The 25,872-nt window shown below is 37.6% G+C and overlaps 1 protein-coding gene across 8 annotated transcripts in view; it reads left to right on the top strand.

Moving 5' to 3' along the window:
• LOC136850270 (6-phosphofructo-2-kinase/fructose-2,6-bisphosphatase 1-like) overlaps positions 1–25,872 on the top strand; it is a 302,586-nt gene that overhangs the window by 142,842 nt on the left and 133,872 nt on the right. For all 8 annotated transcript variants that reach the window (XM_067123949.1, XM_067123952.1, XM_067123950.1 and 5 more), the window contains exon 3: positions 5,511–5,632. In XM_067123949.1, coding sequence (XP_066980050.1) covers positions 5,511–5,632 — 122 coding nt within the window. The remainder of the gene's footprint in view (positions 1–5,510; positions 5,633–25,872) is intronic.

The raw sequence follows: 25,872 nt of genomic DNA, 5'->3' as shown, positions 1-25,872 counted from the left end.
GCTACAGTTTGATTATTATTATTATTTTCACTTGGAATAGAATAAATAATCCTAAAATCATAAGTTCGGGGAAATGATAGCTAAACAGCAGATGACTGAAACTGTTCTGGTTGAACCAAGGGAGACGGGAGTTTACTTGGTTTCATTGTTCGGCAGCTACATCCAGCCAGCTGCTTGATGGTGATGACGTAGTCGTGTATGTTAACAATCTGAAGCTGCTATGTAATGAAGCGAAAGCTTGCTTCTCAGATCTCATCAAAATCACCCAACAAGAAAACCCCGTAGACTTGTATAAGACACAATAGCTCAAGCGAGGCTCAAAAGCAGATGATGCCCGAAGCTGTGGATCAGCCAATAATGTGTATGAATTACCTACTGCTCTGGAGAACTATTAAATTGTTCTTACCCACCACCCCAAAAGCCTACTTGGTTCAGTTGTGTCATTTCTTTATTGACAAAGTCACTATTGCTCTGACAATGCTGGAGCTAAACATTCACAAGTTGGCAGACCTGCATCAGTCGTGGGGATCACATATACAAGCATTAAAGGGAGATGCTGATTGTGTATGGATTCCTTGTTGTGGTATGAATATTTGTGAGTTTTTTAAACAAAATTTTCATCCAGATTATGACGTCCTCTGATTTACAGCTGGAGCTGGGGTTTTGAGTCCATAGTTCTATCCAAACTGCAGTTGTTACTATATCTACTTCCCAATGTGTAGTAACTCAATTGGTTGAGGGGGCTGGGGGAGGCATTGCTTTAAAAGGTTGAGATTCTCTGTTTTGGAGCACCTTGAATGTCTCATAAGCTTCGGTCATTAAAATCATCGTCACCAGAAGATATCTGGACAGGTATAAACCATCAGATGTATCAGGTACATAATTATGCACCCGACATACCTCATTTTAGTCTTGTCAATCATTCATCTAATGTCGCTGTTGAACTGAAGGTCGATTCGCTATAAAACATGGATTCCAACTAGAACTGTGCCCTTTTTATTCAGCAAAAATACTTTTCTTTCAAGTAGGAGAACCTAAAGTTATGTACAGGCTCTGCTGTATTGTTTGTCTGCCCGTTTGTTGTCTGTACATGTCTGTCACCCCTAACAGGTTATTGCACTTCCTCCTACATGGTCAAAGGGATTTCAGTCAGACTGCATAAAAGTAGACCAGTGTGCATAGATGTGCATGAAGTGAGATCGTCCCTCAGTGTTTTTTTCACAACCTTGTCATTATAGCTACTTCTGTACAATTGAAGACAATATTTCTGTCAAAGTTGGTACAAAGATAAACCATTATGCTTAAATTGTCCGAGGGAAGATTGCTCATCTGCCTGTCTATCTCTTGAAAAATACTAGATAGGGGGTTTAGTGAAACCACGGAAAAAACACTTTGGTTTAATATGCTGTCCCGGTTCCACATACAGTCAAGATAAAAAAGGATTAGCGCAGCCTTGACAGCCCTCCCATCGTTTCTCAAGAATGCAGAAATCTGCAAAGAAAGACTTGTAATGCCAATTCCTTGCTCCTGAAAAAATACAGTTAAGGATGCAAAAAATTTTCGTAGACAGAATTCAAATGCGACAATCACTAATTTCCTTAGGAATCATCACCTATAATAATCACCAATAACACAGCAATCACCAGTAACACAGCAATCACCATATTACCATAAACGAGTAGCCAGGCTATTTCAAGAATGGGGAAAATTAGGTTGCCTTAAAATGATCATCCCTTAATACTTTAAATTAATAAGCCTCTGCAAAAATTATTTAATGAGTCTAGAGCAATTGGACAGCAGTAAAGGATCACTGAAATTTCCCCAGAAAGGTTGACCCAGACGAGCGCTTCTTAACGTCCCTGTGACCCGCCTTCTTCTGTAAGGAAACAGTCCATAAAACAGTCCTAAGTCGATGACAGAAGGTAAAAGCTTCGGCGACACCCAGCATAGCTAAAGGGCCCCATAGACAATACAATCGCCTGATCAGGTCATCTGAACTGGAAGTAAACCTCACTGTCTATGGTGTTCTCCTCCGGCTAGAAGTGGGCGGAGTCCGTTTCTTCTCTGACCAGCTCGCAACCTACCATTGCCAGGTTCATGGATTCCGTTTTAGTTCAGATGGCCCGAAGCCTCCATGTCAATGGCGTGATCTCAAGATTTACTTCAGTTTCAACTAGACACTGAAAGGGAAACATGACCGTAGCGGCAGATAAGGAGTTCTGAGAGGAGTTTATTGAACTTCATAGGCAATATCTTTGTCTGCGGAAAATTAATTAAATGCAACGATTATTCTGATAAAGGAAGGCTAAATGAGGCATATGATAAATTAGTTGACAAATTACAGGATAAGGATGCAATATATATATATATATATATATATATATATATATATATATATATATATATATATATATATATATATATATATATATATATATATACACATATATACATAAATACATACATACATATATATATATATATATGTGTGTGTGTGTGTTTGTATTAATACTGTTGTTTAAATTGCATTGTTATTTTCCATACATGAAATAAAAGTTTATGATAATATTTTCAATAATATTTAAATTTTCCTTGTATAAATTAAAGATTTTCTGTACAAAAGAGTTGAAAATTGTACTCTTACTTGGCTGCAGAAACGTAGGTTTAAGGGCTTATTCTGCTTTAACGATCATAGATCTACTGTACACGAGACTATGCCACTAGACTATGCAAGATGCTGTGCATGCAGCATATATACTTTTTACCTTTGTAAACTCGTGTTAACTTGAATAATTGCTTTGCATGTCTCTGCATGGGATTATATGCCCCAAGGAATGACTTGTGGTGCGGAAGCAAAGTGTAGCCAGCAACCTCTTGTACAGTGATATTGGTTGTCTCATACAAGTGTGTTTTTCATTTCTATAAGAGGGGGCACCATATATAATAATTCCATGTCTGTCTGCTCGTCCATTCTCGGGTAATTAAACCAGTCACCAGGGTACAAGTTCAGTTCATTAAATAAACATTCGTGAGATAATTCATTTCTCTTCTGCAACCATAGTTTAATCTAGATTCTCCCTTTTCACTGGGACTTTCCAGTTTCTGTTGCAAGAGCGCGGTCTAAAGCGTCATCACGGAGCGGAGTGGCCATGTCCTCACTACCAGGTTTCGGCAAACTGAAGTATATCTGAATGTCAATGGGCATACACAGATACCGGGGTTAGAATGGAACCTGATCCGCTGGTCGTATCGTCTATGGGGCTCTTAAGACAAGTGATCCATCCTGGAGTTCAGGTGCACAAAAACATGAGCTAGCCGTGAATTTACGTATTATATTGTGAAGTGTGCTCAGTGATGATCACTAAAATGCCAGTTGCGGTAAGGGTGGTGGCAATGAGTACTGTTTGTTTGCACTGTGGTTCCGGCAGTACTACGGTGCTGACAGAACTGCCGTCTCTCTGTCCCGAGCTCAGGAAACGTCAGTTTCATGTTTCAGCTTCAGAAAAAACAGCTTTCAGAAGAAGCATCTTTCGTCTTCAATCAATGATTGGTGACAGGGACAAGAAACTGGTCAGACTTTTATAAAATGACAAAGGGAAATAATTATAATTTAATTAGTTTTTTGAAGAAATGACGCGAGTAAAGCACCTTAAAGAGCAGTGTTAACATCAGGATACAGGAGTCACTACAAAATCCCAATGTGAAAAAATGATTTACTGTACATACAAACCCATTTTCCAAGCTCTTCACCTAAACTTTTCAGGATGAAATGTGTTTAAAGTTTTCTGCACTATCTAATCGCTTGTCAGTCTGTTATTTTGTCTGTTACAATAAGCTCATCATCACAGCTCCCACAAAGTGGAAGGGATTCCAGTTAGATTTGGTAGACCATCATACATAGATGTGGATGAAGGAAGATTGTATATTTAATATTGTTTTTGTTTGTCTATCTGTTTGTCTGGAACCCGACTTTGTCATTGCAACTCCTCCAACTTGGGTTAAAAAATTTCAGTCAAACTTCACTATTATACATGGGTGCCCATAGAATATATTATTTATCCATCCTTCTCTAGTGTTGTCAGTACATCAGTGTGCATGTCATACAGACCTTAACATCATAATTCTTCCTGCACAAGTGAAGGCATTTCACTCAATTTTGTTACAAAGGTAGACCATCAAACATATTTTTACATGAAGGAAGATAACCTGTCTGTCTGTCCACCAGTGTGTCTGTCTCACTTACCTTATCATTAAACTCGTACACAGTTGAGAGGACTTCAGACATGGTAAAAATGTAAACTGTGGAACATAGATGTTTTGAAAGGGAGAATGTTCGCCAGTCTGTTCGTCATTGTTTCTGTCTCGCCTACTTATCTCATTTTGTGCATGGTTGAAGGTTTTTCATTGAAGTTGCATTTTTTTTTTTTTGGTAGTGTGTCTGTCACAGGACTTACTGTATCCTCTTCTACATGACTGGAGGGATTCATTCAAATAGGGTACAAAGGTTAACCATCTTGTATGGAAATATATGAAGGAGATTATGTCTTTCTATATGTCTGGAAGTGTGCTATTTTGCCACTGACCCTTTTTTTTCTAGTTGTCTGTTGCACTCACTTTTCCATCCAATTCCTCCTACATAGTTGAAGGGATTTCAGCTTTGACAAAGGTAGGCTTTTATTCAGGGTTGATTGTGAAGGGAGATTTTGGTCTGTAACGTCTTTATGTCCATTATTATATGTTGAACCTTATTTTTAGTTATCGAACTAATTCCTGGGTTTATTACTTGTCCTCCCAAATATCTTTGTTTGCCCTTTCGGCTGCCCACCTGTCAGTGTGTTTATGTCACACTTACCTTGATATCACAACTTTCGGAGAAGGTTTTGTTTATAAACAAAGACATCTTCTGTTTGTCGAGGAAGCCTTTTTCTCCCAAAAATATGAATTATTAGAATTTTTCTCATATAATTTTATGGATGCAAGGAGTGAGAATGTTTGTAAATTGCGTTTGGAGTTCTGGCTTGGACTATTTTTATTTTTTTTTATTGGTTCTTTTGGAACAGATTATTTATAGGAAATATGTTTCCGGCGTAGATGCCCACAGGTGTCTGTGGAAATTAATAATCAGTTAATGAGGTGTAAGATCCAACAAAAATCACGATGACCGAGTTACATATGGTAATTTGATACCTGAGGTAGTTGGACAGGTATGTAGATAACCGCAGAAAATATGAAAATGCAGCTAAAAAGCATACAGAACTAACATACTGTAGTCTCATTCAAACCAGTTACTTGTAATTTTCTGTGAAATGCAAATGATATCTTAAAGCATGTATTAAGTATTTACATTTTTAATATTTGACAAGGACACAATGCTTGATTAGTAGTTCATCATGTGCGTTAAACATTCGATATAATGTACTGTATAATTTTTTTAAATAAGCAATAAAGCAGATTGTAATTTCTATATGAGACTGGATTGATACTGTCTGATGTTCTGTATTCCTTTGCAGTTTTCAACGTAGGAGATTATCGTCGTCAAGCCATCGGAAGTTACAAAGGGCATGATTTCTTCCATCCCAGCAACAGAGAAGGCACCAACATCCGCAACAAGTGTGCTTTAGATGCGCTTCAGGTAAGCGTCACTCTCTCGCAAACATTGCGTCTTGTCGACAGTGATTATTATGCTAGTTTCCTTTCTTAACCTGAACCTTATTGATATATATATATATATATATATATATATATATATATATATATATATATATATATATATATATATATATATATATATGTTAACATTAATTTTTGTTGCATACACTGACTTTTTTATATATATACTGTATATATATCACCTTATACCTCACTTGATGGCTGTGTGGTTTAACGCACGTCATTGTAGTCCTGAGTTCTTGTCTTGCGTGGTTCGAGCCCACAATATGACAAACTTATTATCAACTACAAAGTTCCCCTTCGGGTAACATATGAAAATATAGTATTTCCGAGGTAGAGTGAATTGGATATTAAAGGACATTTGTAGCTTAATGCTTGTATATGAATCACGGTGATATGATAAAATTCATTCATAATATGGCTGTGTGCGACAAACACACTACATGGTTAACATGGCAGAGGTGGGTTGACATCGAGTCTAATTACAAATACCTGAGTTCGACAGTGATTTGTAGGTGGGAGTTGGTATCAACTTATACCTCACATGGTCGTGTGGTTTAATGTGCGTCACTGTGGTCCTGAGTTCTTGTCTTGCGTGGTTTGAGCCCACAAGACGACGAACTTATTATCAACTAAAAAATTCCCCTTCGGGTAACATATATGAAAATATATTATTTCCCAGGTAGGACGAATTGGATCTTAAAGGACTTTTGCAGCTTAATGCTTGTATATGAATCACAGTGATGTGAAAAACTCATTCATATATATAATATATATATATATATATATATATATATATATATATATATATATATATATATATATATATATATATATATATATATATATATATATATATATATATATATACAAACATAAATTTGTTTGTTGCATGCACTGTGACTTTTTTTTACTTTTTCAAATTCGGAAACATTAACCTACAAATGTCATTTAATGTGCAGTTTGCTCAACCTCATGAATAACACCAAAGGGGAATTATGACTGACAAACGATTTGTCACCAAGGAGAACTAACGACAACAGTAACGATATTTCACCATTCAGCTGTCAATTGCTTATCAGTTATAATTCCCCTTCAGTGTTATTCCCGAGGTTGAGTGAACTGGCTATTGAACATTTGCAACTCAAGTTTGTGAATGTGTATGTATATATACATATATATATTTATATATATATACATATACACATATACATACATATACACACATTATGTGTGTATGTATATATATAGTGTATATACATATATATATGTATATATACAGTATTTGTGTATATATAAATATATATATGTATATTATATATATGTATATTATATATATGTACATATATATCTGTATATGTGTATATATATGTAGTTATATAAATGTATAAATACATATATTGCTACGAATGTCCCGAGGATGCTTACTTGATTCTGGGTGGCAATGGATGTACGCAGGGAGTTTTTTTTATATTATCAAGAAATGTACTGTATTTATTACACATCTGACTCAGTATTAGGACAACTTGGTAGACAAACAAGCAAGAGAAAATCTGTGGCTTAAGCCCTTCTTCATGTGAGGGAAGATTACCTAAACTCAAGGGTTCTCTTAGCTAATTATATTTACATAACAAACACAGATCAGAAGAATGATAAATTACTGAGCAGGTAATAATAAGGGCCTGCTAAATGAATGAATCCTACACAGGATAAATATTATACTCCAATGATGTCTTCATAACAGGAAACATCACAGAGGGGGTACAAGGGGTACCGCACATGGGATAGAGCCAAGTGATTCCATAGTCGAGGGCTATCTGCGGTATATGCAACACAGTTACTTGCAAGAATAAGACGTTCAAAGGGGACTGAGGGATTGCACAGATGGTGCCAAATAACTCAGTTTAACACTAAATGCATAATTACGTTAACACTGAATGCTTCAACACAAATTACTGAAGGTGATCGCACAATGGAAAAGAAATTAAAATCAGGCAGAGAAATAACAGGAATCGTGACTGACTAAGAAACCTTATTCCAGTACATGGCCTTCATCAAGATGACGATGTCTTCGCTCAGTAGGGTGCTGACGATGGATGAGGGAATTAAGGGAAATGCCGCTACAAAAGTATACTGGTTCGAACCTCAGGGTCGAACATGTGGAGAGTTGGAGGGTCAGGCAAGGGTAAGGACGTCTGTCCTCGGTGGTGTTCTGCGAGCTTCTCTCTCTTGATTGCCGTTGCATTGCCTATTAATAACTTCGGAGATTAAGCCTTAGCGTCCAGGTAGATGGCACAAAAGGCCAATCTTCTTCACATTTTCTAAGTAAACCACATGGCATCCAGCAACTTCATGGAGGGTTTACCATGGCAGGCGGCACCAACTTTCTCTTTTTGTGGCTGCTCCTTTGCCTGTTGTGTGATGCTGCCAAGAACGTATGAAGGTCACCTAGAAACAAGGCATTAGACAGTCATTTGAACAGAGAGAAGGGTTAATGGGCTTAACCATTTTGGGAAATGAAGGAGAGAGTTTATGAAGGGATGAGTGGAAACCCACAGTTCTAGTAATTAAAACAATTGAATTTTATTTCTTTCTCAGTTACGTTACGGATGTAAAAGCGGGTGAGGTTGCTTGGAAGGAGGTTCCATCTATTTCACCTTCCCAACCAGGTTAGCATTCACACCCTAGATCGGGTGAGAATGATTACCAGCAAGCAAACTCACTTAAAGACTTTACTTTACTTCTCTCTTATTTCCCTTTGGTGCCTTAGGCTTTAACTTGAACTCCTGCATAGCAATTAATTTCAGGAGGCAAAACAACACTGTGATATGTACGTTAATGCAGAATAAATACTTGCTGCTAGAAATGACATATTCTTATCATTAAATTCCTATTACGTTAATGCAGCATTAATCAGAATATTTTCACAACATAATGGTGTAGTTAAAACAATGAATTAATACTAGGTTAATTCTAGAGATACTTCATGCACTCTTAATGATAATCAATTACGAGTTTTGCACACATGCAATTAGTCTGCCTTGAAGAGGCATTACAGTAAGGTAAACGTGGGCTCAGTTAGGTGTTTCCACGATATTTGAGCAATGGCTTAGTGCCATTCGGGCACTATAAACACAAGGTTGCGAGTCTGAAACTCAAGATTTATTACAGAGATTCACAAAGAGAATAGGTGACAGATTCAAAGTAATCAATGATTGTTAAGGTAGCTAGAGGGCACGACTCCTCCAGCAAGATCATTTGCCAACATCTGTGATAATGGCACTGTGCAAGTTGGCACTCATATAATAATAACTAATGGCGATGGCATATTGTATTTTAAATGTATCATGCTGTGATAAACATGAAAGGGAAATCATAGGACCTATACAGTTGGCATGTCTGTCAATGGCACTCTGCATTGGCGTAGGGGATTAAAGTAATATTGGGACTTGCATAAAATACATGGGTAATAATCAAAAGTATGGAAGGGAAATGTTAAAGGAAATGAATAAAGGATAGAGTTATAAGGAAAATAAATTGGTGAAGGACCCTGACATCCTCTTCTGGATACAGGTGCCAAAGTCTTCGTACGGAAAGGGATGGCACTGTCCCAGTTTGGCATGGGTGCCACGAGAGCTCGGGGCTCTCTTCAAGGTACCTGGAATTATCCATGCCTGTGGTATTTCCTCCACGGACCTCTCTTGCCTTGATGGCTTGTCTTGGTCGGGAATCGTTGGAACCGAGCCTGGGGAAGTATTTGAGGGCCACTTGTGTCGGCTTCTTTGACGGCTGACGCAGGGGCTGTCTTTTCAAGTTCTACCATGATCCATCGCAGTACCTTGAGTTCATCGGCCATTTGAGACATGGCAGAATCCTTACTCACTGTTGCGTCTGCGGTGGACTGAAACAGAGAGGAAGTTGTTGTGGTGGGGGGGTGGCGCAGGGCGAGAGGCTCGCAGGTAAGAGTGACCAGCTCAGACACGGGTTGCGAGGCTGCACCTTTGGCCGACCTTCCGCTGTAGTCGGAAGGATCCGTCTCTCTTAACGGCATTGGTAGTGGAGCCAAGCCGGGAGAAGAGAGGGGACCTGTACTGGGATCTCTGGGAAGGAGATCGGGGATGTGCTCTGGCACTGGCACTAAGGCAGGGTCAGGCACTGATGTTTGATTTCGAAATTGCTCGTCGTTCAGGACGGACAGGCGCTTGGCACTGCTCAGTGCACCCAGGTGACACTGGCAGAGATTGTGAATCAAGTGTGGGATCTCCTGGAGGGGGATTTACTTGGGGCCCTGCCACTGGCATCGGCACTGGGGCAGGGCCGGGCACCGGAATGGGGTCTGGAATCGATCTTGATGGAGGGGGCCACTGCACATCACACTCAGGTGCCACTAGCAGTGGAACGAATGCAGACGTTTGAGGCTTACTCATGCCTAATGAATGATTTGGGGGATTTTGACCCCTGGGTTGCTGTAACTTAGATAGGGACTCGAAGTCCTGTCCCTGGAGGAAGTCATAACCTCCAGGAATGTGTCAAGCTACTGCAAGGTCACAGATTTCAGATCTGTGAGGTCTCGTGACCCTCAACGTGACTGTAGAAAGTATCATCTTAAAGTGATTGATACCTTCAGTCGTGATGAGTTTACATCTGTTAATGGTAGCTCCACGGGAAACTTTGTCTTCCCTTATGAGGGACATTTTTGCGCCAGAATCATCAAATACCTTGACCTGGCTGGCAGGGCACGTACCTCAGGGAAGTGCCACATAAATGGGACCCTGGGCTGGAGGACCTAAGGATGTTGGGTCAGTGACTTCCAAGGCAAGGGCGAGTGTACTTGACTTGTTATTATTAGGGTATTTTGCCCATTGGGCGGAGTGCCCATACACTTTGCAAGCTGGGCAATAAATCTAGCTATAATCTTTACCTGGCACTGTCCCATTGGAGGGTGCAGGCCCTTTACCCTTCGTCCACGACTCAGGTGTGACTCTTTGGGGTATTGTCCCGTTTGAGGACATAGAGGGGTCTACTGGCTGATTCTCAGCCTTCAAGCGGCACTGTTCAGTGGGGTGCCCTGTTCTCTTACAGCACTCATACACAGGTTTCTTATGGGGGTGCCCATTCTTGTGAGTTTGCTGGGAGTTGGTTGAGGCAGGCGAGGAGGGATATAATTTTCATCCATGGGAACTAAGATGGGGATGATGCGTATCCCATGTCAGTGCAATGGCAGCACTCGACCATTGTCGTAGGCTCCTTATCGCATAGATGAGTGGCGAGAGCTGGTGGGACATAAAATAAGAAGTCCTTGAGCTGGAAGAGTTAGAGGACATCCTCCACACTAGTGGCTTTGAGAGATTCAAGCCATTGGTTTAGGGTCTGGGTCTTTTTGAAGATCCACTCAGACCAGGTGTGGCCTGATTCCTTGGGCATATTTCTCCACCTTTTCCTCCAGTGGTCGGGAGTTATTTAAAAAGCTTTTATAATGGCTTGGTGGACGAGGGCAAGATTTCCTTGATCCTCAGGGGGAGAGCATTGAATGCAGTGGCACCCTTCCCTTCAAGGTGCTTTCCCAGGATCAGTGGCACTTCTTCAGTAGAGGGCTGATAGGTCGTCAGGACCTTTTCAATATGGTTGAGCCAGGGTTCAGGATTGGCTTCGTCCCATTTTCTTATGAGGGTGCCTACACTGCTGAGGGTTGAGTGAGGAGAGGGTGTTGGTGTGTTGCACCTGTTGTGGACTGCCATTGCAAGCTGATGAGCTCTTTCTTTCTCCCTCTCCTGCCTTTTTTCTCCTTCGTTTCTCTTGGACTATTCTTTATTTCTCCTTCTCCTGCCTTGCTGCCTCTTTTTGTTTCTCCTTGGCTATCCTTTCTTTCTCTTTCTCCTGTCTTTCTGCCTCTTCTCATTTCTCCTGGGCTATTCTTTCTTTCTCCTTTAACTGTCTTTCTTTCTCCTTCTCCTGTCTTTCTGCCTCTCTTTCTGCCTTGGCATCATCTACTCTCTCTTGGACCCAGTCCATCAGAGCTCGTCCTGACAGCCCCATGTCCTTTCCAGCCGACATGTAGAACTTGAAGTCCTCATTTTGCTGGGCTCTGGATGTCGTAGACATCTTGAGATAATGCTTATATGGGCGTGACCTGTTAGAAAATCAATATGTCTGAAAAGACTCAGGGCTGTTTGAGTGAACAGGTTCATTATGTCTGATGAGACTCAATACTGTTCAAAATGAACAGATTCATGGGGGTCTGAATAGACTCAAGTTGTCTGAAAAGACTCAGTTGTCTGAAAAGACTTAAATTCCAGGATGTCTGAAAAGACTCAATTGTTCGGAATGAACGAAATTAGTATGTCTGAATAAGACAAATTTCAGGGTGTCTGAAAGACTCAATTGTTCGGAATGAACAAAAATTAGTATGTCTGAATAAGACAAACTTCAGGGTGTCTGAAAAGACTCAGTTGTTCAGAATGAACGAAAATTAGTATGTCTGAATAAGACAAATTTCAGTGTGTCAGAAAGACTCAACTGTTCGGAATGAACGAAATTAGTATGTCTGAATAAGACAAACTTCAGGGTATCTGGAAAGACTCAGTTGTTTGGAATGAACGAAATTAATATGCCTGAATAAGACTCAATTTCAGGGTGTCTGAAAGACTCAGTTTGTCTGAAAAGACTGTTTCAGGGTATCTGAAAGACTCAGTGGTTATTATTGAACGAAAATCAGTATATCTAAATAAGACTCAAATTTCAGGGTGTCTGAAAAGACTCAATTGTTCTTAATGAACGTAATTCAATACAGTAAACCCCCCGTATTCAAGGTCTTACGATTCGCGGACACACTTATTTGCGGATTTCTCTATTGAGCAAATATAAGCATTATTCTCAGAAAATTTGCCCAGTCACAGTATTTTTCACAGAAATGTTCACTAATTACTGTATTGTCATCTCATTTTCAGGACTAAATGCACTTTTTGTGATAAAACTATTAAAATACTCAGGTACCCAGGTAGTGCTCAAATTACGATAATTCGCCTTACAATAATTCGATTTTTGCAATTGGGTAAGCAATTAATACTGATACAACAATATTTATAAGATATTTTTAGATTTTGCATGGGCGCAGGCAGCAGCCTACAATCAGGCAGCGAGAGAGACCAAATTACAATAAACCAACTTCTTTTCTTCCATCACTTTATCCCATCTTCTAGTTAAAAAAGTAAAAGAGAATGATAAAAGTATTGTTAACAACGTTATACTCTTGCATAAATGCATACAACCATAAACAACCGAACGAGAAACTGTTGTTTTGCTTATGAACGAATCAGATAACAACAGCTGTTTTGCTTGTATTTCAACCATTGTATGGTAGTAAAACTTTACCTTAGCTATGGTACAAATGAAGTTAAGTAAAATAGGACTGATATATTTTTACATTATACCCGTATTCGGTATGGATAAAAGATCGGCAAGGAAATATACTGCTAAATTTAAAGTGCAAGTTGTAGCAGAAGCTGAGAAAACAATGTTCAAGCTGCTAATGACTGTAAATTATTGTGAATTGGCAACATGGATGAAACTCGACCATAATTAAAATTGGAGAGGAAGCATTTTAATAAAAAAAATTGGGCATGAAAGAACACATTACTGCTATTATGCCGATAAATGATAAATACGTAAAGCTCGTATTATGATGAAATCAAGTGAAAGTAGCAAACAGAATCCTGATTTTTTTTACACAAAACAAACGCCCCCAAACGGCCAACGTCATCTATTAACGAAAAAAATAGCTAAATTGATTTCACAATGAGACATATTTAAGTTACATTTCGACTTAAGAACTCTTTGTATAATGAGAAATAACCTTGCCCCACATAAGTAAAGTATTTAGAGATTCATTTACGCTAACTGGAAGCAAGAAAAGCACTCTGAACTGAGGTAAGTATGGCAAAATAAACTTACTGCTTAATCAATTTCCAAACCAAAACATTGATTGCTATGATCGCATTTTATAATACAAAAGCAATATAAGAATATATACAATATTATTGGATACAGTGAATTAAGTTTTATCACAAAAAAAGCATTTAGTCATGAAAATGATATCAAAATATAGTAATTAGTGAATATTTCTCAGTGAAAAATACCGCGAATGGGCAAATTTTCCGCAAATAATGGGTGGATACATTCCACAGAGAAATCCGCAAATACATGAGTCCGCGAATCGTGAGAACGCGAATACGGGGGGTTTACTGTATAATGCAGGCCAGGCTACCGTATATATGTATACGATATACCATAGTGTAGCATGGTACTCCTCCTCACTCTTTTGACTAGGAGTAGCAGCCCAGGTGTGCAGAACTCCAGTCAGTTCAAGAGACTCACTCAGATTCCTCCCTCCAACCATTGAGTCTTCCTAATGTAAAGGACTGATGGTTTTTATATCTTGTCAGAACAAATCACAATTTTTGAAAGTAAATTGTATTTTTCCTATCTATACAAACCTTGAGGTCCTTTACATTATATTTTATGCTCGCCTCATGCCACCCCTCATTCTAAACTTGGACCGAAAGGCAAACTGGAATGTTTACATCCCGGCAGGCGGGTATTCCCTGCCTACCTGGCGGTAGTTACTGCCTAACCACCTTGTTCAAGAGTTTAATGGCCGTGTCCAGCTTCGCCATAAGTAATTCCTAATGTAAAGGACCTCAGGTTTGTATGGTTAGGAATAGTTTACTTACAAAAACTTTGATATTCAAAGCTGCAAGTATCAGTAGGTAGGGAAATCTGCTGCTACTTAAAATCACAAATGCACATTTATTAATAAGACATTACCTATTGTATAATTGAAGAGGATTGGTGCATTGTAGATTATTCTTGCAAGCTTATAACTAGGGTGTAGTGCTTCAAAAACTTTGTAGTGAGACACATTTTATCCTTGAATGTCCATGTTGCTATGTCTGATATTCAGCCATTCATGACGATTTATGACATTTAGTTCAAGGTTGCATTTATAAGGTTACAAAAATATATATATATTTTGGTAATTACAATCATTGTATTGGAAGACAAATTACCCAATTTCCCTTCTATGTACAATTGATAGAGAATCATTAAAGAGATCTGTTTTGTGTTTGAAAAATTACTATAAACTAGCTGTAGAGACTATGGTATTCAGCAAGAATAAACTAAGTGACTAATTTCACACAAGTCCCAAGAGACATTGACACAATACACAAATACTAAATTGGTATGATGTATTTCGACAATTTTGATTTTACAGACAAAAAGATTTTTCATACTCAGATTCTCTTTCCCATGTATTGAAGTTTGATTTTTTCCCTAAAGAGTATAATATATTGCTAGGCAGCTAAATCATTAAGGCTGCCTTTTGTTGGCAAGGGTATGATTAGAATCTGTATTCCTTCATGTCTATATGGGAAATGTATCATTCTCAGGGGTATGGTTAAAATATGCATTCCATTATGTCTAGATCTTCACTGTATTCTTCTCAAGGTTATGAGTACAAACTGTATTTCTATTTGTCCAGATGGAAACTGTATCCTTCTCAAGGATATGATTAGAACATATATTCCTTCAAGTCTAGTTGGGAAGTGTATCCATCTCAAGGGTATGATTAGAACCTGTATTCCTTTATGTCTAGACGGGAACTGTATCCTTCTCAAGGGTATGAATAGAATCTATATTCCTTCAAGTCTAGTTGGGAAATGTATCCATCTCAAGGGTATGATTATAATCAGTATTCCTGTAGGTCTAGATGGGAACTATATCCTTTTCAAGGGGATTATTAGAGTCTGGATTCCTTCATGTCTAGATGTAACTGTATCCTTCTCAAGTGTATGATTAGAATCTGTATTCCTTCATGTCTAGATGGGAAATGTATCCATCTCGAGGGTATGATTAGAATCTGCATTCCTTCAAGTTTAGATGGGAACTGTATCTTTCTCAAGGTTATGATTAGAATCTGTATTCCTTCATGTCTAGATGGGAACTGTATCCTTCTCAAGGGTATGGTTAGAATCTGTTCCTTCAGGTCTAGTTGGGAAATGTATCCATCTCGAAGGTATGATTAGAATCTATATTCCTTCATGTGTAGATGGGAACTGTATCCTTCTCAAAGATATGATTAGAATCTGTATTCCTTCATGTCTAGATGGGAACTGTATCCTCCACAAGGTTGTGATTAGAATCTGTATTCCTTCATGCCTAGATAGGAAATGTATCCTTCACAAGATTATGATTACAATCTGTATTCCTTCATGTCTAGATGGGAAATGTATCCTTCACAAGGTTGTGATTAGAATCTGTATTCTTTCATGTCTAGATGGGAGATGTATCTTTTCAAAGGTATGATTAGGATCTGTATTCCATTATATCTAGATGATCACTGTATTCTTTTCAAGGGCATAATTAGAAACTGTATTCCTTCATGTCTAGGTGGGAACTGTATCCTTCTGAAGGGTATGATTAGAGTCTGTATTCCTTCATGTCTAGATGGGAACTGTATCCTTCTCAAGGGTATGGTTAGAATCTGTATTCGTTGATGTGTAGATGGGAAATGTATCCTTCACGAGGTTGTGATTAGAATCCGTATTCCTTCATGTCTAGATGGGAACTGTATCCTTCTCAAGGGTATGCTTAGAATCTGTATTCCTTCATGTCTAGATGGGAACTGTATCCTTCTCAAGGGTATAATAAGAATCTGCATTGCTTCATGTCTAGATGGGAACTCTATCCTTCTCAATGGCTTGATTAGAATCTGTATTGCTTCATGTCTAGATGAGAAATGTATCCTTCGCAAGGGTGTGAATAGAATATCTGTTCCTTCATGTCTAGATGGGAAATATATCCATCTCAAGGTTATGATTAGTATCTGTATTGCTTCATGTGTAGATAGGAAATGTATCCTTCTCAAGGGTGTGAGTAAGATCTCTATTCTTTCACGTCTGGATGGGAAATGTATCCTTCTTAAGGGTATGGTTAGCATCTATATTCCATTATGTCTACATGTTCACTGTATTCTTCTCAAGGGTATGAGTAGAAATTGTATTCCTTCATGTCTAGATGGTAAAATGTATCCTTCACAAGGTTTTGAGTACAATCTGTATTCCTTCATGTCTAGATGGGAAATGTATCATTCTCAAGGGTATGATTAGAATCTCTGTTCCCTCATGTGTAGATGGGAACTGTATCCTTCTCAAGGGTATGATTACAATCTGTATTCCTTCATGTCTAGATGGGAACTGTATCCTTCTCAATGGTATGATTAGAATCTGTATTCATTCATATCTAGATGGGACCTGTATCCTTCTAAAGGGTATGGTTAGAATCTGTATTCCTTCATTTGTAGATGGGAACTGTATCCTTCTCAAGGGTATGATTAGAACCTGTATTCCTTCATGTGTAGATGGGAACTGTATCCTTCTCAAGGTTATGATTAGAATTTTTATTCCTTCATATCTAGATGGAAACTGTATTCTTCACAGGGTTATGATAAGAATCTGTATTCCTTCATGTCTAGATGGGAACTGTATCCTTCACAAGGTTATGATTGGAATCTGTACCCCTTCACGTCTGGATGTGAACTGTATCCTTCTCAAGGGTATGATTGGAATCTGTATTCCTTCTTATCTAGATAGGACCTATATCCTTCTCAAGGGTATGATTAGAATCTGTATTCCTCCATGTCTAGATGGGAAATGTATCATTCTCAAGGGTATGATTAGAATCTTTATCTCCTCATGTGTAGATGGGAGCTGTATCCTTCTCAAGGGTATGATTAGAATCTGTATGCCTTCATGTCTACATGGGAACTGTATCCTTCTCAACGGTATGATTAGAATCTGTATTCATTCATATCTAGATGGGACCTCTATCCTTCTCAAGGGTATGGTTAGAATCTGTATTCCAATATGTCTAGATGTGCACTGTATTCTTCTCAAGGGGAGTAGAAATTGTTTTCTTTCATGTCTAGATGGGAACTGTATCCTTCACAAGGTAATGATTACAATCTATATTCCTTCATGTCTAGATGGGAAATGTATCATTCTCCAGGGTATGATTAGAGTCTGTATTCCTTCATGCCCAAATGGGAACTGCATCCTTCTCAAGGGTATGATTAGAATCTGTATTCCTTCATGTGTAGATGGGAACTGTATCCTTCTCAAGGGTATGATTAGAATCTGCTTTCCTTAAATTAATGTCTAGATGGGACCTGTATCCTTCTCAAGGGTATGATTATAATCTGTATTCTTTCATGTCTAGATGCAACTATATCCTTCTCAAGGGTATGATTAGAATCTATATTCCTCCATGTGTAGATTGGAACTGTATCCTTCTCAAAGTTATGATTAGAATCTCTATTTGTTCATGTGTAGATGGGAACTGTATCATTCACAAGGTTATTATTAGAATCTGTATTCCTTCATGTCTAGATGGGAACTGTATCATTCTCAAGGGTATGATTAGAATCTGTATTCCTTCATATCTAGATGGGAACTGTATCTTTCTCAATGTTATGATTAGATTCTGTATTTCTTCATGTCTAGATGGAAAATGTATCCTTCACAAGGTTACGATAAGAATCTGTATTCCTTCATGTCTAGATGGGAAATGTATCCTTCAGAAGGTTATGATTAAGAGTCTGTATTCCTTCATGTTTTGGTGGAAACTGTATCATTCTCAAGTGTTTGATTAGAATCTTTATTCTTTCATATCTAGATAGGAACTGTATCCTTCTGAAGGGTATGATTAGAATCTTTATTCCTTCATATCTAGAATGGAACTGTATCCTTCTCAAGGGTATGACTAGAATCTGTATTCCTTCATGTCTAGATGGGAAATGTATCCTTCACAAGGTTATGATTAGACTCTGTATTCATCCATGTCTAGATGGGAAATGTATCCTTCTCAAGGGTATGATTAGAATATGTATTACTTCATGTCTAGATGGGAAATGTATCCTTTTCAAGAGTATGATTAGAATCTGTATTCCTTCATGTCTAGATGGGAACTGTATCCTTCTCAAGGGTATGATTAGAATCTGTATTCCTTCATGTGTAGATGCGAAATGTATCCTTCAGAAGGTTATGATTAGAATCTGTATTCCTTCATGTCTAGATGAGAAATATATCCTTCTCAAGGGTACGATTAGAATCTGTATTCCTTCATCCTTCATGTCTAGATGGGAATGTATACTTCTCAATGGTATGATTAGAATCTGTATTCCTTCATGTCTAGATGGGAACTGCATCCTTCTCAAGGGTATGATTAGAATCTGTATTCCTTCATGTCTAGATGGGAAATGTCTCCATCACAAAGTTATAATTAGAATCTGTATTCTTTCATGTCTAGTTGAGGAATGTATCCTTCACAAGGTTATGATTAGAATGTTTATTCCTTCATGTCTAGATGGGAAATGCATCCTTCATAAGGGTATGATTAGAATCTGCATTCCTTCATGTCTAGATGGGAAATGTATCCTTCACAAGGTTATGATTAGAATTTGTATTCCTTCATGTCTAGATGGGAACTGCATCCTTCTCCATGGTTTGATTAGAATGTGTATTCCTTATTGTCTAGATGGGAATGTATACTTCTCAATGGTATGATTAGAATCTGGATTCATTCATATCTAGATGGGGTCTGCATCCTTCTGAAGGGTATGGTTAGAATCTGTATTCCTTCATTTGTAGATGGGAACTGTATCCAAGGGTATGATTAGAATCTGTATTCCTTCATGTGTAGATGGGAACTGTATCCTTTTCAAGGTTATGATTAGATTCTATATTCCTTTATACATAGATGGGAACTGTATCTTTCACAAGGTTATGATTAGAATCTGTATTCCTTCATGTCTAGATGGGAACTATATCCTACACAAGGTTATGATTAGAATCTGTATCCTACATGTGTAGATGGGAACTGTATCCTTCTCAATAGTATGATTAGTATCTGTATTCCTTAATATCTATATGGGAACTGTATCCTTCTCATGGGTATGATTAGAATCTGTATTCCTTCATGTCTAGATAGGAAGTGTATCATTCTGAAGGGTATGATTAGAATCTGTATTCCCTCATGTGTAGATGGGAACTGTATCCTTCTCAAGGGAATGATTAGAATCTGTATTCCTTCATGTCTAGATGGGAATTGTATCCTTCTCAGGGATATGATTAGAATCTGTATTCATTCATATCTAGATGGGACCTGTATCCTTCTCAAGGGTTTGGATAGAATCTGTATTCCTTCATTTGTAGATGGGAACTGTATCCTTCTCAAGGCTATAATTAGAATCTGTATTCCTTCATATCTAGATGTCAACTGTATACTTCACAAGGTTATGATTAGAATCTGTATTCCTTTATGTCGAAATGGGAACTGTATCCTTCACAAGGTTATGCTTAGAACCTGTATTCTTTCATATCTAGATGGGAACTATATTCTTCACAATGTTATGATTAGAATCTGTATTCCTTCATGTCTTGTGTATCCTTCACAAGGTTATGATTAGAATCTGTATTCCTTCATGTCTAGATGCCAACTGTATCCTTCTCAAGGGTATGATTAGAATCTGTATTCCTTCATATCTAGACGGGAACTATCCTTCTCAAGTGTATGATTAGAATCTCTATTCCTTCATGTCTAGATGGGAAATGTATTTTTCTCAAGGGTATGATTAGAATCTGTATTCCATTAGTCTAGATGTGCACTGTATGCTTCTGAAGGGTATGAGTAGAAATTGTATTCTTTCATGTCTAGATGGGAAAATGTATCCTTCACAAGATTATGATTAGAATCCGTATTCCTTCATATCTTGATGGGAAATGTATCATTCTCAAGGGTATAATTAGAATCTGTATTCCTTCATGCCCAGATGGGAATTGCATCCTGTATTACTTCATGTGTAGATGGGAACTGTATCCTTCTCAAAGGTATGATTAGAATCTGTATTCTTTCATATCTAGATAGGACCTGTATCCTTCTCAAGGGTATGGTTAGAATCTGTATTCCTTCATGTCTGGATGGGAAATGTATCCTTCTCAAGGGTATGATTAGAATCTGTATTCCTTCATGTCTAGATGGGAACTGTATCCTTCTCAAGGTTATGATTAGAATCTTTATTCCTTCATGTGTAGATGGGAACTGTATCCTTCACAAGGCCATGATTAGTATCTGTATTCCTTCATGTCTAGATGGGAACAGTATCATTCACAAGGTTATGATTAGAATCTGTATATCTTCATGTCTAGATGGGAACTGTATCCTTCTCAAGGGTATTATTAGAATCTGTATTCCTTCATATCTAGATGGGAACTGTATCCTTCTCAAGGGTATGTTTAGAATCTGTATTCCTACATGTCTAGATGGGAAATGTATCCTTCACAAGGTTATGATAAGAATCTGTATTCCTTCATGTCTAGATGGGAAATGTATCATTCAGAAGGTTATGATTAGAATCTGTATTCCTTCATGTTTAGGTGGGAACAGTATCATTCTCAAGTATTTGATTAGAATCTTTATTCTTTCATATCTAGATAGGAACTGTATCCTTCTGAAGGGTATGATTAGATTCTGTATTCCTTCATGTCTAGATGGGAACTGTATCCTTCTCACTGGTATGATTAGAATCTGTAGTACTTCATGTCTAGATAGGAACTGTATCCTTTTGAAGGGTATGATTAGAATCTCTATTCCTTTATGTCTAGATGGGAACTGTAACCTTCTCAAGGGTATGATTAGAATCTGTATTCCTTCATGCCTAGATGGGAAATGTATCCTTCACAAGGTTATGATTAGAATCTGTATTCCTTCGTGTCTAGATGGGAAATGTATCCTTCACAAGGTTATGATTAGAATCTTTGTCTTCATGTCTAGATGGGAAATGTATCCTTCACAAGGTTATGATTAGAATGTGTATTCCTTCATGTCTAGATGGGAAATATATCCTTCACGAGGTTATGATTAGAATCTGTATTCCTTCATGTCTAGATGGGAAATGTATCCTTTATAATTGGTATGATTAGAATCTGTATTTCTTCATGTCTAGATTGGAAATGTATCCTTCACAAGGTTATGATTAGAATCCTTATTCCTTCCTGTCTAGATGGGAAATAGATGCATCTCAAGGGTATGAATAGAATCTGATATCCTTCATGTCTAGATGGGAAATTTATCCATCACAAGGCTATGATTAGAATCTGTATTCCTTCATGTCTAGATGGGAACTGTATCCTTCTCAAGGGTTTGATGAGAATCTGTATTCCTTCATGTCTAGATGAGAACTGTATCCTTCTCAATGGTTTGATTGGAATCTGTATTCCTTCATGTCTAGATTGGAACTATATCCTTCTCAAGGGTATGAGTAGAATCTTTATTCTTTCATGTCCAGATGGGAAATGTATCCTTCACAAGGTTTTAATTAGAATCTGTATTCCTTATGTGTAGATGGGAACTGTATCCTTCTCAAGGGTATGATTTGAATTTGTATTCCTTCATGTCTAGATGGGAACTGTATCCTTCACAAGGGTATGATTAGAATCTGTATCCCTTTATGTCTAGATGGGAACTGTATCCTTCACAAGGTTATGGTTAGAATCTATATTCCTTCATGTGTAGATGGGAACTGTATTCTTCTCAAGAGTATGATTGGAATCTGTATTCATTCATATCTAGATAGGAATTGTAACCTTCTCAAGGGTATGATTAGAATCTGTATTCCTTCATATCTAGGTGAGAACTGTATCCTTCTCAAGGGTATGATTAGAATCTGTATTCCTTCATGTCTAGATGGGAACTGTATCATTCTCATGGGTATGATTAGAATTTGTATTCCTTCCTATCTAGATGGGAAATGTATCCTTCTCAAGGGTAGGATTAGAATCTCTATTCCTTCATATCTAGATGGGAGATGTATCCTTCACAAGGTTATGATTAGAATCTGTATTCCTTCATTTCTAGATGGGAAATGTATCCTTCACAAGGTTATGATTAGAATCTGTATTCCTTTATGTCTAGATGGGAAATGTATCCTTCACAAGGTTATGGTTAGAATCTGTATTCCTTCGTGTCTAGATGGGAAATATATCCTTCAGAATTGTACGTATAGAATCTGTATTCCTTCATGGGTAGATGGGAAATGTATCATTCACAAAGTTATGACTAGAATCTGTATTCATTAATGTTTAGATGGGATATATATCCTTCCCAATGGTATGGTTAGAATCTGTATTCCTTCATGTCTAGATGGGAACTGTATCCTTCTCAAGGGTATGATTAGAATCTGTATTCCTTCATGTCTAGATGGGAACTGTATCCTTCTCAAGGTTATGATTAGAATCTTTATTCCTTCATGTGTACATGGGAACTGTATCCTTCACAAGGTTATGATTTGAATCTGTATTCCTTCTTGTTTAGATGGGAACAGTATCATTCACAAGGTTATGATTAGAATCTGTTCTTTCATGTCTAGATGGGAACTGTATCCTTCTCAAGGGTATGATTAGAATCTGTATTACTTCATATCTAGATGGGAACTGTATCCTTCTCAAGGGTGTGTATAGAATCTGTATTCCTTCATGTCTAGATGGGAAATGTATCCTTCACAAGGTTACAATAAGAATCTGTATTACTTCATGTCTAGATGGGAAATGTATTCTTCAGAATGTTATGTTTAGAATCTGCATTCCTTCATGTTTAGACGGGAACAGTATCATTCTCAAGTGTTTGATTAGAATCTTTATTCTTTCATATCTAGATAGGAACTGTATCCTTCAGAAGGGTATGATTAGATTCTGTATTCCTTCATGACTAGATGGGAACTTTATCCTTCTGAAGGGTATGATTAGAATCTGTATTCCTTCATGTATAGATGGGAACTGTATCCTTCTCAAGGGTATGATTAGAATCTGTATTCCTTCATGTCTAGATGGGAGCTGTAACCTTCTCAAGGGTATGATTAGAATCTGTATTCCTTCATGTCTAGATGGGAAATGTATCCTTCACAAGGTTATGATTAGAATATGTATTCCTTCATGTCCAGATGGGAAATGTATCCTTTACAAGGTTATGATTAGAATCTGTATTCCTTCATGACCAGATGGGAAGTGTATCCTTCACAAGGTTATGATTAGAATCTGTATGCCTTCATGTCTAGATGGGAAATGTATCCTTCACAAGGTTATGATTAGAATCTGTATTCCTTAATGTCTAGATGGGAAATGTATCCTTCACAAGGTTATGATTAGAATCTGTACTCCTTCATGTCTAGATGGGAAATGTATCCTTCATAAGGGTATGGTTAGAATCTGTATTCCTTCATATCTAGATGGGAAATGTACCCTTCAGAAGGTTATGATTAGAATCTGTATTCCCTTATGTCTAGATGGGAAATATATGCTTCTGAAGGGTATGATTAGAATCTGTAATCCTTCATGTCTAGATGGGAAATTTATCCTTCACAAGGTTATGATTAGAATCTGTATTCCTTCATGTCTAGATGGGAAGTGTATCCTTCTCAATGGTTTGATTAGAATCTGTATTCCTTCATGTCTAGATGGGCAATGTACCCTTCACAAGGTTATGATTAGAATCTGTATTCCCTTATGTCTAGATGGGAAATATATACTTCTCAAGGGTATGATTAGAATCTGTAATCCTTCATGTCTAGATGGGAAATTTATCCTTCACAAGGTTATGACTAGAACCTGTATTCCTTCATGTCTAGATGGGAACTGTATCCTTCTCAAGGGTTTGATTAGAATCTGTATTCCTTCATGTCTGGATGGGAACTGTATCCTTCTCAATAGTTTGATTAGAATCTGTATTCCTTTATGTGTAGATGGGAAATATATGCTTCTCAAGGGTATGATTAGAATATGTATTCCTTCATGTCTAGATGGGAAATGTATCCTTCACAAGGTTATGATTAGAATATGTATTCCTTCATGTCCAGATGGGAAATGTATCCTTCACAAGGTTATGATTAGAATCTGTATTCCTTTATGACCAGATGGGAAGTGTATCCTTCACAAGGTTATGATTAGAATCTGTATGCCTTCATGTCTAGATGGGAAATGTATCCTTCACAAGGTTATGATTAGAATCTGTATTCCTTCATGTCTAGATGGGAAATGTATCCTTCACAAGGTTATGATTAGAATCTCTACTCCTTCATGTCTAGATGGGAATTTTATCCTTCACAAGGTTATGGTTAGAATCTGTATTCCTTCATGTTTAGATGGGAAATATATTCTTCAGAAGGGTATGTATAGAATCTGTATTCCTTCACAGGTAGATGGTAAATGTATCATTCACAAGGTTATGATTAGAATCTGTATTCCTTATTGGTTAGATGGGAAATATATTCTTCTCAAGGGTTTGATTAGAATCTGTATTCCTTCATGTCTAGATGGGAACTGTATACTTCTCAAGGATTTGATTAGAATCTGTATTCATTCATGTCTAGATGGGAACTGTAACCTTCTCAAGGGTTTGATTAGAATCTGTATTCATTCATGTCTAGATGGGAAATGTATCCTTCACAAGGTTATTATTAGAATCTGTATTCCTTCATGTGTAGATGGGAACTGTATCCTTCTCAAGGGTATGATTAGAATCTGTATTCCTTCATGTCTAGATGGGAACTGTATCCTTCTCAAGGGTAAGATTAGAATCTGTATTCCTTCATGTCTAGATGGAAAATGCATCCTTCTCAAGGGTATGATTAGAATCTGTATTCCTTCATTGGGAACTGTATCCTTCACAAGGTTATGGTTAGAATCTGGATTCCTTCATGTGTAGATGGGAACTGTATTCTTCTCAAGGGTATAATTAGAATTTGTGTTCATTCATATCTCAATTGGAACTAAAACCTTCTCAAGGGTTTGATTAGAATCCCTATTCCTTCATGTCTAGATGGGAACTGTATCCTTTTCAAGGGTATGATTAGAATATGTATTCCTTCATGTCGAGATGGGAACTGTATCCCTCTCAAGGGTGTGATTAGAATCTGTATTCCTTCATGTCTAGATGGGAAATGTATCCTTCACAAGGTTATGATTCATGTGTAGATGGGAATTGTATCCTCCACAAGGTTATGATTAGAATCTGCATTCCTTTATGTGTAGATGGGAATTGTATTCTTCTGAAGGGTATGATTAGAATGTATATTGTTTCATGTCTAGATGAGAACTG

Source organism: Macrobrachium rosenbergii, chromosome 21 (assembly GCF_040412425.1).
Source record: "Macrobrachium rosenbergii isolate ZJJX-2024 chromosome 21, ASM4041242v1, whole genome shotgun sequence".
Taxonomy (NCBI): Eukaryota; Metazoa; Arthropoda; class Malacostraca; order Decapoda; family Palaemonidae; genus Macrobrachium; species Macrobrachium rosenbergii.
The sequence above is the reverse complement of the archived record's forward strand: the minus strand, read 5'-3'. Positions and strand labels throughout refer to the sequence as shown.